Raw genomic sequence first — 14,313 nt, 5'->3', positions numbered from 1 at the left:
TTTTCATTGCACTGTTGCATTTATGTACTTGCTCATATGACAATAAACTTGACTTTGACTTTGAAGAATATATCTGAGTCTGTTTTAAAAATACTCAAAGACTCTGCTTCCATTGCCCTTTGAGGAGGAGAGTTCCAAAGATTCAAATCATTGTGAGAGAAAACATTTTGCCTTATCGCTTTCTGAACTGGATGACCACCTACTTTTAAACAGTAACCTCTAGTTCTAGATTTTCCTACAAGGAAAAATGTCTCCACATGCACCTTATCAATTCCTAGTGAAATCTTATATATTTTCAATTAAGTCACCATTTACTTTTCTAAACCCTGGCAGACACGAGCTGCTGTTGTATAGTAATACTGAACTTGCAAAGAACTTGTATCTTTTTGCACACCAGGGTCAAGAATGTGGTAGGTTAGGTCATTGCAGGGGTCCAGTGTGCCTGTATATTCCCTGGTCCTTTTAAACTTGGGTTCACTGGAAAATTTATTATACGACTGTGTAACATGTAAAAAAAATATGAAATAACAATGTGTTTCGGTATTAATAGGAGCAACATCCAATAGTTTGGGAAATCTGCTGGTCTGGCACCATCAAAGTCCCAAGTGTGCTGGATTATTGGAGTTTTACTGTACAACAGAATAGGCTAACGTCAAACCCAATCTGCACTGTTGCAATCTGTACTTAACAGTCCTTCAGACTACAATTGTAAAGTACAATAAGTTTTTATTTACACACAATAAGTATATGATTTTGTAAAAATTTTATCCACAATGAACATGTAACAATAAGACACTCAAAGAATTTTTAATTTACCACAGGATATCAGTGTTTGTAAGTTCCCTCCAAGATTTGTTACAGCATGCCATTCTGAATAGATCTTCTGCAGACAAATAAGAAAATATTCTTTCCACCAGCTCTCGGGGTAGAGTTGACACAAAGTCAATGGATAACAAGGTGCAGAGTTCATTGTAGATCTCTTTGAGCTGTGGCAGCTAGGAAATAAAGGTCATCAGATGATCAGATACACTAGAAATGGATGTGTTATAAGGTAATATTCAAAGATAATCAAAATCATTTATCTTTCTGCTGTCATGGTGCATACTGATCAACACGGACTTCTAGTGATGGTTCAATTTTAAAATTCTCAACTTTACCTTATAATCTCTCCATACTCTCCCCTTCCTTATTCTGTATTCTCCTTCAACCCAATAATCCTTCAAGGAATCTGTGCTTCTCCTATTCTAGCCTCTTGATTATCCCTGGATTTAATTGCTTTATCACTGGCAGCTGTCCCTTCAGTTTCTAAGTCCCTAAATGTGGAATTCTCTCCCATGACCTCTTACGCTCTCTATCTCTCTCTCCTCCTTTGAGATATTTCTTAAGATCTTTCTCCTTGACCACATACCTCCAAATGTGACTCAACATTTTTTTATTTGATGACATTCCTGTGAAGCCTTTGGGACATTTTTGGAATGTTAAAGATGTTTTTAAATGAAAGTTATGGTCATAAAATGTAGCATCAAAATGAATGAATATGGTCTTGAATGCACAGCTTCTGCAGGCAACACATTTTAATGTTGCATTGGCTTCCACTGCCAGAGTTTGAAATTATTTTTTCTCACTATTTTCCTATGAGAAACAATAAATCAGCTATAGTCTTCCCTTTTGTAAATGTCCCTTAATACCAGTTTAAGAAATGTGCTTGACCATCCCCTGAGCCACTATTAATGATTTAAAAGCACATAGTAGGGCTCCAACACCAACATATCTCTCATTCCAACTGTCCATCTGATGCATGTCAATTATGAATATAAGACAAGACTCATAGTCAAACCAACAACCTTCTATCTCACGCTATTAGTTCTCCTACCTATGCTTTTCCCCCAATTTCTCAACCTGCTAAGTATTATATTTTCACCTTCTTACCAGCTTCCTTCACAACAAATTGCAGGGAAAACTGATTTGGTGTTTAGTGAAGATGCAAAAGTGATGGAACCATTAAATGAACACAGAACATAAACACGGACATAACCAGCAGCTACAGAAGGCACAAATTAAATTAAAACAAAACTTACAATGCATCATAAGCTGGCACAATAAAACTTTTAAATAACAAATAATTGCCACAGACAACACAATTTTCTTGAAACTGTAAATGTGAACAGGATATCTTGTGCCAGCAACACTACACTCCAGATCGTGTATGTTGCATTTAAGTGAGTGGGCAAGAAGTTGGAAGATGGAATATAATATAGGAAAATGTGAGGTTGTAAATAAAAATAAAAAAAGTTATTGTTTAAACAGACTACAAAATGTTACAGTATAAATGAATCTGGGGGGGGGGGGGGTCCTAGTTCATGAAACACAAAAAGTTAGCATGCAGGTACAGCAACTATCTATGTCTGAAGTGCTGATGTACAGAAGGGCTAATGGAATATTGACCATTTTTGCTAAGGATATGGATTATAAATGTAGAGTACTTTTATTGGAATTGATTAAAGGTCATCAACCTGAAATATTAACTCTGCTTCTCTCACCATAATAGTCACAACAATATTAAAAAAGAGTAAGAACTAGGAACAGAAGTAGGTTTGTCGACTCCTTGAACCTGCTCCACCATTCAGAAAAATAATGCAATGTCTCAACGCATCATGGGATCTCATCTTGGCAGATGAGACCACACTTGGAGTACTTCTGATCCAGAAGATTAAGATGCTTGAGATTCATGGTGACTTGGTAGCTTGGATTCAGAATTAGCTTGCCCATAGGAGGCATAGGGTAGTGGTGGAAGGGTGTTATTCTGGCTGGAGGTCTGTGACCAGTGGTGTTCTGCACTCTGAATGAATGTATAGATAAATATATATATAAAAGACTTCGACGAAAATGTAGGTAGGCTGGTTAGTAAATTTGTGACACAAAAATAGCTGGAGTTGCAGTGAAGAAGGTTGCCAAAGGATACTGAAGGATATCGATCTTTTACAGATATTGGAGGAGAAATGGCAAATGGAGTTTAGTCCGGGCAAGCGTGAGGTGTTGCACTTTGGGAGATCAAATGCAAGGGGAAAGTATACAGTTAATAGCAGGAACCTTAACAACATTGATGTACAGAAGGATCTTGGGGTCCAAGTCTATAGCTCCCTGTAAGTGGCAACATAAGTAGATAGAGTGGTAAAGAAGGCATATGACATGCTTGCCTTCATCAGTTGGGGCAACGAGTATAAAAGTCAGGAAGTCATGTTGCAGCTTTTTAAAACTTTGGTTAGGCTGTATTTGGAGTACTGTGTGCAATTCTGTTTGACCTATTACAGGAAGGATGTGGAGGCTTTGGGAGAGGGTGCAGAAGAGGTTCACCAAGATGTTGCCTGGATTAGAGGGTATTAGATATAAGGAGAGGTTGGACAAACTTGGATTGTTTTCTCTGGAGTGTTAGAAGCTGAGGGAAGACCTGACAGAAGTTTATAAAATTATGAGAGACATAGATAGACAGCCAGTATCATTTTCCCAGGATAGAAATGTCAAATACTAGAAGACATAGCTTTAATGTGAGAGGGAGAAAGTTCAAAGGGGATGTGAGGGGCAAGCTTTTTACACAGAGAGTCTTAGATGCCTGGAGTGTGCTGCAAGGGTGGTGGGTGGAAGGAGTACGAAAGTGGTGTTTAAGAGGCTTTTAGATTGACACATGAATATGGAGGGAATGAAGGGATATGGATCATGGGCAGGCAGAAGGGATTAGTTTAATTTGGCATCATGTTTAGCACAAACATCAAGGGCCGAAGGGCCTGTTCCTGTGATGTACTGTTCTACGTCGATGTTCTACTACATATAGTTTTGGTTTTCACATTTAAAGAAAGATGTGCTTGCATTGGAGATAGAAAAGTTTCACCAGGTTCAATCCTGAATTGAGGATTGATGTAAAACTGAGCCGGCTGTGCCTGTAAGTACTTAAGTATATAAGCATGAGACAATCATAGTGAAACATCGATTCTGAGGGGGATTGACAGGGTGGATGCTGAGAGGCTGTTCTCTCTGATGGAATCAGACGGCATAGTTTCAGAATTAGGGGTCACCCTCAAGATATGAATAGGTGGAAGATTGTGAATCTTTAGAAATCACTAGTTAGAGCTGTAGAGAGGTGTTAACTGAATTCAAGATGGAGATTAACTTACATTTAAAGTAAAAAGGAGTTAAGAGAAATGGGGAGAGAGCAGGAAAGTGCGGTTGAAACTAAGATTGGTTGAGCCATTATCTTTCCGAATAGAGAAGCAGGTTGGAGGGGTCGACAGGCCTACTTCTGTTCCCATTTCTTGTTTTTTTTTTAATATTGTGATTATTATGGTGAGAGAAGCTGAATTAATATTTCAGGTCGATAACCTTACATCAATTATGTATGATGAAAGGCTGGCGTTACCTCGCTCTGGCAGAATACTCAGTCAACATAAAAACATTAACGACGCTTCTCAAATGATATTGTGTTGAATCACATTTGTTCCTGCCGACGAGCAGGGCGACCTGAGCTCGACCCTCACCTGACAGGCGCGGAGTAACCGTGAGAGCACCTCACTCTGCTCCTTCACTGTCAGCGAGTCGAATGCAGAAGCGATCAGGTCCATTTTCTCCTCGGGCGACTCGTCCATTGCTGGGCTCTGCACCCACCTGCGGCCGCGCCGTCTGCTGGGCCCGCCGCCCAGACGCCCAGCCGCTCCCATGGCAACGGGCCACTTCGGCCCGGGGCGAACCGCAGGCGGGTTCCGGGGCAAACCAACCCGCCTCACAAGCAATACAAGTTGCTCAAAACAATAATTATCTGAGTGAGTCCGCAGTGAAAATTGATTTTCCTTCTGGGTTAACTTCGATCCAGGGCTGGCGGGGTGATGGGGATTTATATTCTGTCCTCGCTCCCTGTACACAAGTGTCTGTCCTTTACTTGTTTGTATATGAAAGATATGATGAGATGTATTTCATATATTGACTTTTCATTCAAATGTGTAAAAGGTCTGTTTGCAATAAAGAAAACTTGACGCCCAACGTGGGGCTCGAACCCACGACCCTGGGATTAAGAGTCCCATGCTCTACCGACTGAGCTAGCCGGGCGTTGTGGCGGATATTGGGAAGGACTCATCAGTGGCAAATGAGGCATTAGATTTTGACGGGGAAGTGAACTGCCCTAAGCAGTTTTTTCTTCATTTATTGGGATGTGGGCATCACTCTCAAGGCCAGTGCTTATTGTTCGTCTCAATTACCTTCATGAAGAAGGAGGTGAGCTGCCATGAAAGGCTGCAGTCCTTTTGCTTGAGGCATTACCACAGTGCTGTTGCACGGGAGTTCCAAGACGTGGATCCAGTGAGGATAAAGGAAGAGTGATATATTTCCAAGTCAGGATGGTCCGTGACTTGGAGGCAAACTTGTATGTAATATTTCCATGCATCCATATTTCTATGCAACTGCTGCCTTATCCTGAGCGATAGAGGTCAAGGACATGGGAGATATTTTCAGAGTTGCCTAAATGTGTCAGTGGCGGTACTATCAAGCTGTTCTTGGTGATGGACATTGAAGTCCCGGAATACATTCTCTGCCCCTCCTATTTAAAGTACTTCTTTCAAGTATTGTTCAACGTGGATTAGCACTGATTCATCAGTTGAGGGAGGATGGTAGGTGATAATCAGGGGATATTTCCTGAATAATGTTTGACCTGATACCATGAAACCTCTTGGGTGGGATCTGTGGTTAATGTTGAGGATCCCAAGGACATTGCCTCATGTTTGTATACCATCGTACCACAGATCTTTGATAGAATTGGGTGACTTGCTAGTTTAGCCTTGAAGCGTGGTGGAGCTTCAGTCCAGGATTGTGGGTAATTAGTTCCTGGAACTCTTATAGGTGAGGGGAGCGCAGGAGATCTAACAACTCGCTGACAGCCATGATATTGCATGGTTTCTTTAGCAGTATTGGATGATAATTTAATAGGGGCCAGTGTCTGGACCAGTGGTGTGCCACAGGGCCTTTTGTCCTTGTCTGTCTGCTGAAACGTGATATTGGTTGTGCCAAGATTATGCTCCAGGAGAAATAATGGTGGAGTTGTACCCTGCAGATCTCGTGTAGGAGGGATGAAGATGGGATTAGGATGGAGAGCACTTTTTATGATCGGCGCAAAAAGAATGGGTTGAAATTGCATTTTTATTTACTGTGTTTTCTATGATACAGTGATAACAGTGAGATCTATTAGGAAAATAATGCTGTTTTGAATATGGGGGAAATCAAAATTATGTTCCGCCTTTAGATTTAAAAATCTATTATAATAAAATATTTTAATTTGACCACAATTATTTATTAAATGAACAAACTGCAGTTTTTGCAAGAGTGATTGTTGCTAAGCACGGACAAATCCTTGCAAAAACCAGCAAAAAAAGTCAGTTGGATTTGTCCTTCTTGGCTTGTTCTGAGCGCTTGCTTTCCAGCCCTTCGATAGCTCAGCTGGTAGAGCGGAGGACTGTAGGACATACAGAGATATCCTTAGGTCGCTGGTTCGATTCCGGCTCGAAGGACTGCTTTTTTTTCTTTGACTCTACTGCTTTTTTTGCATACTGGATATTGAGTGATTTTTTTCTCGCAATGTTTATTCGCACCCCCGTTATTCACACAGGCTAAACACCACAGGTGGTAACCCAGCAGCGGGATCGGAAAGACGCGGATTAAAATGCAGTTTGACTCGCAGTTCACACATCATAGACTTAGTATACGTGATGACATCATGGATGATGACACATAAAGAGCAAGGTGTAAAATACGCTACTGACAGCCCGGCTAGCTCAGTCGGTAGAGCATGGGACTCTTAATCCCAGGGTCGTGGGTTCGACCCCCACGTTGGGCGATAATATGTTTTGTTGCTACTGTAGTGTGATATATTTGTTACGTTTTTATTGATCTTGAGCTGCCCATTGGGAGATTATGGAGTAAGGGTAAAGGATAGCGAATAAGACTTCATTCTTTCTCCAGGATTGCACATTAATTTGTCAAATATTGAAGTATTTGTTCTTTTTATTTAAAACTTTCAGCATCTGCAGTATTTTGAAAACACAAATGTTTAAACTATTTATCTGATTATACAGCACTTGTGGAAAGAGAAACAGTTAACGTTTCAAGTCCAAGTCCTTCATTAACAAAAGTGTTCTGATGAAGGGTCTCAACCTGAAACTTAACTGTCCATTTACCTCCATAAGAGCTACCTGACCTGCTGAGTTCCTCCAGCATGTTGTATGTTGCTCCAGATTTCCAGCATCTACAGTCCCTCTCGTGTCTTTTTCATCATGTTAGTTTTAGGTAGCAGAAAAAAATGGGTAGAACAAAGGGAATATCTCTGATAGGGTGAGACCAGATGACTTAATGTCACAGTTAAGTAGCAGTTAAGATCTGATTAAGTCTGTATTTCTTATCTAATAATGTGATGCCACAAGTGGAGTCTTTCTAGTCAGGCACCCTTGGGACCTGACTGGTACCACAGCACAGAAAATGCCACTGTTCATATCATTTTCCTCTGGGCAGGAGAACTGTTCTTTTTAAGTTTGGTGGGACTGTTGTGGGAAATGAAAGCTGAAGGGTTCTGAGAACTGTCCATAACCCAAAGTTTCTGTAAATCAGAAATGCTGTCAGTTGAGATTGCAAAGGTTGCACTGGTGGGTTAATTAGTCGCACTGGTAAGTTAATGTTGCTGGACCACAGAATGTCGGACCAGAGAGATTCAGCCTGTAATGGTAAAATAGTGGGACATGTTCAGCAGGCCAGACTATATAAAAACAAAGTAAAACTGAGCCAAAATAATGACAGGCAAAAATGACCAGTTCTCATACAGGAAGAAAAAGAGAGTGTGTTACCTAAAGTTGGAGAATTTGATATTGAGTTGGGCACGCTCCAATGTGCCCAGATCGAAGGTGAGATGTAGTTCCTCAAACTTGTGTGGGCCTTGTTTTAACAGTGTAGAAGGCCACGAGAGTTGGGTCAGAGTGTGAGTGTGATGGAGAATGAAAGTGGCAGGCACGAAAACTTGAGGTCATTCTTGCAGACTGAATGCCAATGTGCCACAAAGGGATCACTCAATGTGGTCTCAACATTGGTTTCTCCAATGTAGAGACAACATTGTGAACACTGAACACAGTACACAGTAGATTGCAAGAAGTGCAAATGAATCACTATATTATCCAGAAAGACTGTTTGGATCCATGGATGGTGGCAAGAGAAAAGGTGAAAGGACAGGTATTGCATCTCCTGTGGTTGCATGGGAAAGTGTCGTAATACTGGGAGTGGTTGTAGGTTTGTTGTCTGTGGTGGCAAATCTTCGACTTGGACAGTTTAGGAGAGTGGGCGAAGAAGTGACAGATGGAATACAGCGTGAGTAGTATGGGGTCATGCACTTTGGTAGGAACAATAAAGGTGTAGACAATTTTCTAAATGAGGAGAGAATTCAGAAACCGGAAGTGCAAAGAGACTTGGGAGTCCTCATTCAGGATTCCCTTAAGGTTAACTTGCAGGTTGAGTTGGGAGTAAGGAAGGCAAATGCAGTGGAGAGGACTAGAATATAAAAACAAGGATCTACTGCTCAGGCTTTATAAGGTGTTTGTCAGACTGCATTTGGAATATTGTGAGCAATTTTGGGCCCCATACCTAAGGAAAGATGTGCTGGCCCTGGAGACGGTCTAGAGGAGGTTCACAAGAACGATCCCAGGAATGAAAGGCTTAATGTATGAGGAGCGTTTGATGGCTTTGGCCCTGTACTCAATGGAGCTCAGAAGGATGAGGGGGGATCTCATTAAAACCTACCGAATACTGAAAGACCTGGATAGAATGGAGATGGAGCAATCCCTTGAAATGCTGAAATGGGAGGGGAGTGGAACATGTATATAAAATTGCAAATTCTTTAGTGAACATACACAATTTACTTGTTTAATTCTTTTGCCATTTCTTTATCCCCTGTCATACATTCTTCCACCTTTGTCTATACGAGGCTCAGATCTGCCCTTGATGATCTTTTCCTTCTTTCATACCTATATGTCTATTACAGTCTGCTTTCACGTTTTCCAGTAGTTTGATCTCATGTTCTTTTTCCTCTTTCTGAATTTACATGGTCATCCTTGCTGAGTTCTAAAGTTGCCCCCCACGGAATGAACAAGTAGTCTGGTGAATTATGTCAGCAAAATGGTCCAGTTAAACGTGTAATTTGGCCAGCAGGGGGCGGGTTCAAGCGACAGCCAGGGCTGGGTTGGGAGCGGAGCTGACAGAGTTCAGGAGGGTGGGTGGAGGAGATGTAGGAAGATTAGGAGTCGAGGAGTGGCTTTCAAGGAACGGGACTCAGCAGGAAATGGGAGATTGATGCTTGCGAAAGCCAGTCTTAAAATGCAGCGAGCGAGTACGGGTTGTGGGCGACTCTGGGAGAACTAAGCAAGATGAATGAACCAGGAAATAACGCACAAACTACACCGTGACCACAACTACGGAAGGGCGCCTGACTTTGAATTATTTCTGGAGCTTCTGCGTTGTACATGAATGGAAGATACTGGGCACAACAGGAGACAGTTCAGACGAGCTTATTTTTGCATCGCCGGCTCATGGTTCTGCGAAATGGATAGTTTCAGGGAAATAAAAGAAGCGGTGGACAGGACATGAGAGGTGGAAAGCTTTAATAATGCGAAAACAGCTCAGGAGGAACAGGAGCGATCACTCTGAAGGGAACGTTATCAGGTAGATTGAGCTTTCCCTTTGGATGAATGGGAATACAGAATGATGGGGCTGTCACTTTAGCTGCACAGAGCCAGCCCGGGGGGCATTACCATTGACAGGTTGAATCACTCGCCATTTGAAGTGTAAGACAATAAACGTGGATTAGTTTCTACTGGACAAAAACATGACATTGCCCCACCTAATCAATGCTATCATCAGTGATACATTCCAGCGTCCTCCCAGCCCCCTTCACCCTATTAACAAGACCGCACCATCTCTCCGATGGGAAACCGGGTTCAAGGGACAGGGTCCGTTAATCCTACATCCTTAAAGGTTGGGAAGTGTTGTGGTTGAACTCAAGGCTTGGAGCCATAGATGTAACAGATGTTTCTTTTCCCTCAGAAATATGCTGTATTCGTACATACAGTGAATACAATCTGGGCATCTCTTACTCTATGATCATTGTACCATCATTCAATACGTTCTTTTGCGATGTGTCAGTGCCATCATGATTGCTCCTTAAACAATGCACCTGTTGAGTATTTGAGAGGTTGTTCCTCTCCACAGCATCCAGTGGCAGCAGGACCCCAGACTGTGGTCGGTCTCCACAGAGTCTTCGCAGTAGCTGCACATGCTGCGTCACTCAGCATGTACTCTTGCACCTTGGAATCGGCAGCATTTGCTTGCGAGCATCTCCTTCCACTGAAAGACCAACGCATTTTGGGCAAACCAATGTGCACCCTTCACAGAGTTGATAATCATGCAGCAGCAGTTGATGTTTGTCTCAGTGTGCGTCCCATAGATTACAGTCCTGCGTTATGCAGTTGCTTGGGGATGAACCTTGACTAGTAACACTGCCTAGCTATATTAATGCATTACATTCATATAGATGGGTACTTAATAGTCAGCCTACGTTGAATGGCTTCCTGCTGTTTGACAGTGTAGTTGCTGCTTCTCATAGAGTTTTTTTTTTGTTTACACAACTGCACTTTGAGATTTCAGAATGATCATTGTTTGTGAGTATCAATGCATTTGGAATTACAAAATTTTGAAGGCTGGTTCTTGCTTATCTCAATGTTTCCTATATTAACTGTATATCCTCTGACTCTAGCTCCCTTCTCCCAAACAGGAAGCTCTTTTTTTTTCAAATGGTACAAATAAGATGGGCTGATTAGCTTCCATTTTTGTTATAATTTTTTTTTGATTTCTATTCTGTAGATATTTCAATAGCCAGAATTTATCCTATACATAAAATAACCACTTAACAGGATGTGTCTCCTCTCCTTGGATTTCCCTAGTTGGGCTCTTGGGTCATTCATTCTTGGGTCAATTATTCTTAAAATCCTGCATCTTACCACTTCCATCTGGCAGGTGATATCAACACTCATGTGAATCAGCAAGGTCTGTTTCATTAGTAAAAAATAATTAGATATTTTTAAAGGGATCTCTGTAGAGACAATGCCATAAAAATCTACGGAACCTGCACATAAATCATAAAACCTGTGCATAAATCATTTAAAACTAGATATGATGTTCATAGTATGCCAACAAGCTAACCAGAGGATACATAAATCTGAGAAATGATGATTTTTTTTTACAAAATAAATATTTATTATCTGGTGAGGATTGCCTGAAGATTGAACAGTTAAATTTAAAGCATGATTGCATAAATACTTCAAGGAAATTGCTTTGTGTAAATTCTGTTAAGTTTCCTATGTGACAACAGTGACTACACTATAGAAATACTTCATTGGCTATAAAGTACTTTGTGAGGTCCTGAATGGAAATATTTCTTTAGCTCTATCAATGCACATGTAGGGCAGAATGATCTCCTTCTGCAATATTTCATTCAAAACATCATTCAGAGCATAAATAGGGAAATATCAAGGGCATGTTTGAAGGGAACCACAATTATCATGGGAGATTTTAATCTACACACTGATTGGATAAACCAAACTGGCAAAGGTATTGTAGAAGAAGAATTTGTGGAATGCATCAGGGATTGGTTTTTAGAGCAGTACACTGTGGAGCCCACCTGGGAATAGGCAATTTTAGATTTGGCCTCATGAAATGAGGAAGGATTAATAAAGGATTTTGTGGTGAAGGATCCCCTTTGGGATAGTGACCGCAATTTGATAGAATTCCAAATGCAGTTTGAGGATGAACACCATAGGTCCATAACCAGTGTCTTTAATTTAAATAAGGGCGATTAAAATAGTATTAGGGAGGAGTTGTCTAAGGTGGACTGGGTAAACAAGCAAAGGGACAGCTTAGAAGGGAAACAGTGGTAGATATTCAAACAGCTGATCTACAATGCTCAGCAAGAGCTTATCTGAATCAAAGAGGGATTCTGTGAGAAAGAGGCACAATCTGTGGTTAACAGAGGAGGTAAATTGAAAAGTGGGGCTAGTAATAGACAAGAGGACATGGAAGGTTTTAGGATCTAGCAGCAGAAGATTAAAAAGCTCTTAAGAAGGGAGAAAATGAATTTGGAAAGAAAACTTGCATGTCTTATAAAAACAAACATTCACATTTTCTGTGGACATACAAATAAGAGAGTGGCTAAGGTAAGTGTGGTGCCACTAGAGAATGGGGCTGGTAAATTAATAATAAGAAAGAAAGAAATGGCAGACATGCTGAATACATTTTTTGCATCAGTCGTCATCGTGGAAGCTATTGCTAATATCCCCAAGGTATTAGAAGGGTTCATTTCAAATAATGTGGTAGAACTTACAAAAATCCCAATAACAAGGGATAAAGTATTGGAGATACTCAGGGGGCTAAAGAGAAGTTGCCAGGACCTGATGGACTGCATGTTAGGGCTTTAAAGGAAGTGGCTACAGGTATAGAGGACCCATTGGTTGAAAATTTTCATAACCAGCTAAACTCTGGGAAGGAACCAGAAGATTGGAAAACTTAAAAAAGGAGAAAGGCAGAAGGCAGGGAACTACAGACCAGTTAGTTTAACAGCTATTATTGGCAAGATGCTACAGTCAGTAATCAAAGAGAATATTGCTAATCATTTAGGAAAGCTGAATATAATTAAACCTAGTCAACATAGTTTAGTTAAAGGTAAATCTTGTTTGGCAAACTTGCTCGAATTCTTTGAGGACATAACAAGGATAGCTGATAGAGGGGAACCTGTAGTGTATTTTGATTTCCAAAAGGCATTTGACAAGGTACCACGTAGGATGCTGCTGCATAAATTAAAAGCCCATAGTAATGGAGGATGAATTGAAAGAAACACGGTTGGAAATAAATGGTCCTTTTCAGATTGGAAGGAGGTAAGTAGTGGAGTACTACAGGGATCAGTTCTTGGCCTGCAATTGTTCACTATTTACCTGGAGGAAGGAACGGTATATAAATTTTCCAAATTTGCTGATGATACAAAAGTAAGTGGAAGGGCATGTTCTGATAAGGGTACTGTGATTCTGCAATGGGATATGGATAGATTGTGTGAGTGGGCAGAACACTAGCACATAGAGTTTAATGTGAGGAAACATGAGGTTATGCACTCCGATAAGAGGAATCAAAAAGCAGATTATCTATATGGTGAGAGAGTACAGAGGGATCAAGATGTTCTAGTTTATGAATCACAAAAAGCTAAGGGGCAGGTCCAACAAGTAGTAAAGAAGGCAAATAGCACTTTGGCCTTCATTGCAAAGGGGTTGGAGTTTAAAAATAGGGTGGTTTTGTTGCAATTGTACAGGGTGTTGGTGAGGCCTCACCTGGAATACTGTATACAATTTTAGTCCCCTTACCTAAAAAAATATAGTAATGTTGGAGGAAGTACCAAGGAAATTCATCAGTCTATTTACTTGGATGAGAGGACTCTCTGACCAAAAGAGACAAAATAGTTTGGACCTGTATTCTTTGGAGTTTAAAAGAATGAGTTGAGCTTATTCAAACATATAAGAACCAAAGGGAGCTTGACAGGGTAGATATTTGGATATTTTCACTACTGGGAGAGTCTTTGAACAAGGGGAGATAACTACAAGGAGCCAGTCATACAAACTAGACATTTCTTCAGCAGAGGGATCTCTGGAATTCTCTGCTCCGGAGGGCGGTGGAGGCTTAATCATTGTAAGTACTTAAAATGGAAGTGGATAAATATTTGATAGATCGAGGAAGAGAGGGGTATGGAGAACTGGCACAGAAGAGGAGTTGAGGCCAGCACAGATCAACCATGATATTAAATGGTGGGGCAGGCTTGAAGAGCCTAATGGCTTACTGCTGCTCTTATTTTCTTGCATTCAACAATGAAAACAAAATTGCACTAAGTACACAGGGGACATCTGTGGAGGAAACGAGCTATCATTTAGACTATCTCTCATCAGAACTCAGGATTTTCTGAAGCAGAGTATTTTTAATCATTCATTTATTTATTTTAAAAATTACTTAATTAAATTTAAAATCTTTGTTTATTAAAATTTTAAAAAATACAGATTTTCTGCCTGTAAAGTTCAGTCTAGCTCTCTTCTCGCCTGTATTTTTTCTCAAAAAGATACTTTATTCATTAAAAGATGTACACAATGCAATCAGCGCACTTCTTTCTAGATTTCAAACATTGGAGACATCAGCAATTCTGGGCAACCCACTTAC

At 40.7% G+C, this 14,313-nt stretch overlaps 1 protein-coding gene and 3 non-coding genes across 4 annotated transcripts; 2 read left to right on the top strand and 2 right to left on the bottom strand.

Annotated features, from left to right (window-relative positions):
* Positions 1-559: 559 nt before the first annotated feature.
* On the bottom strand, positions 560-4,657 carry LOC127578351 (uncharacterized). Its single transcript, XM_052030289.1, has 2 exons — positions 4,530-4,657; positions 560-995 (listed from the first exon to the last, which is right to left on the bottom strand). Exons 1-2 carry the CDS (start codon positions 4,635-4,637, stop codon positions 813-815), a joined length of 291 nt encoding a protein of 96 aa, XP_051886249.1. The 5' UTR covers positions 4,638-4,657; the 3' UTR covers positions 560-812.
* A 364-nt stretch (positions 4,658-5,021) lies between these two features.
* trnak-cuu (transfer RNA lysine (anticodon CUU)) lies at positions 5,022-5,094 on the bottom strand. The gene has a single exon. It is a non-coding gene; the product is annotated as a tRNA-Lys (tRNA).
* Positions 5,095-6,459: 1,365 nt separating this feature from the next.
* trnay-gua (transfer RNA tyrosine (anticodon GUA)) lies at positions 6,460-6,545 on the top strand. Its single transcript is given in 2 exon segments — positions 6,460-6,496; positions 6,510-6,545. It is a non-coding gene; the product is annotated as a tRNA-Tyr (tRNA).
* Positions 6,546-6,798: 253 nt separating this feature from the next.
* trnak-cuu (transfer RNA lysine (anticodon CUU)) lies at positions 6,799-6,871 on the top strand. Its single transcript has one exon. It is a non-coding gene; the product is annotated as a tRNA-Lys (tRNA).
* The last annotated feature ends 7,442 nt before the right edge of the window (positions 6,872-14,313 follow it).

This window comes from Pristis pectinata, chromosome 1 (assembly GCF_009764475.1).
Source record: "Pristis pectinata isolate sPriPec2 chromosome 1, sPriPec2.1.pri, whole genome shotgun sequence".
In the NCBI taxonomy this organism is placed as follows: Eukaryota; Metazoa; Chordata; class Chondrichthyes; order Rhinopristiformes; family Pristidae; genus Pristis; species Pristis pectinata.
Note: the sequence above shows the minus strand (reverse complement) of the source record. Positions and strands in the feature narration are given on the sequence as shown.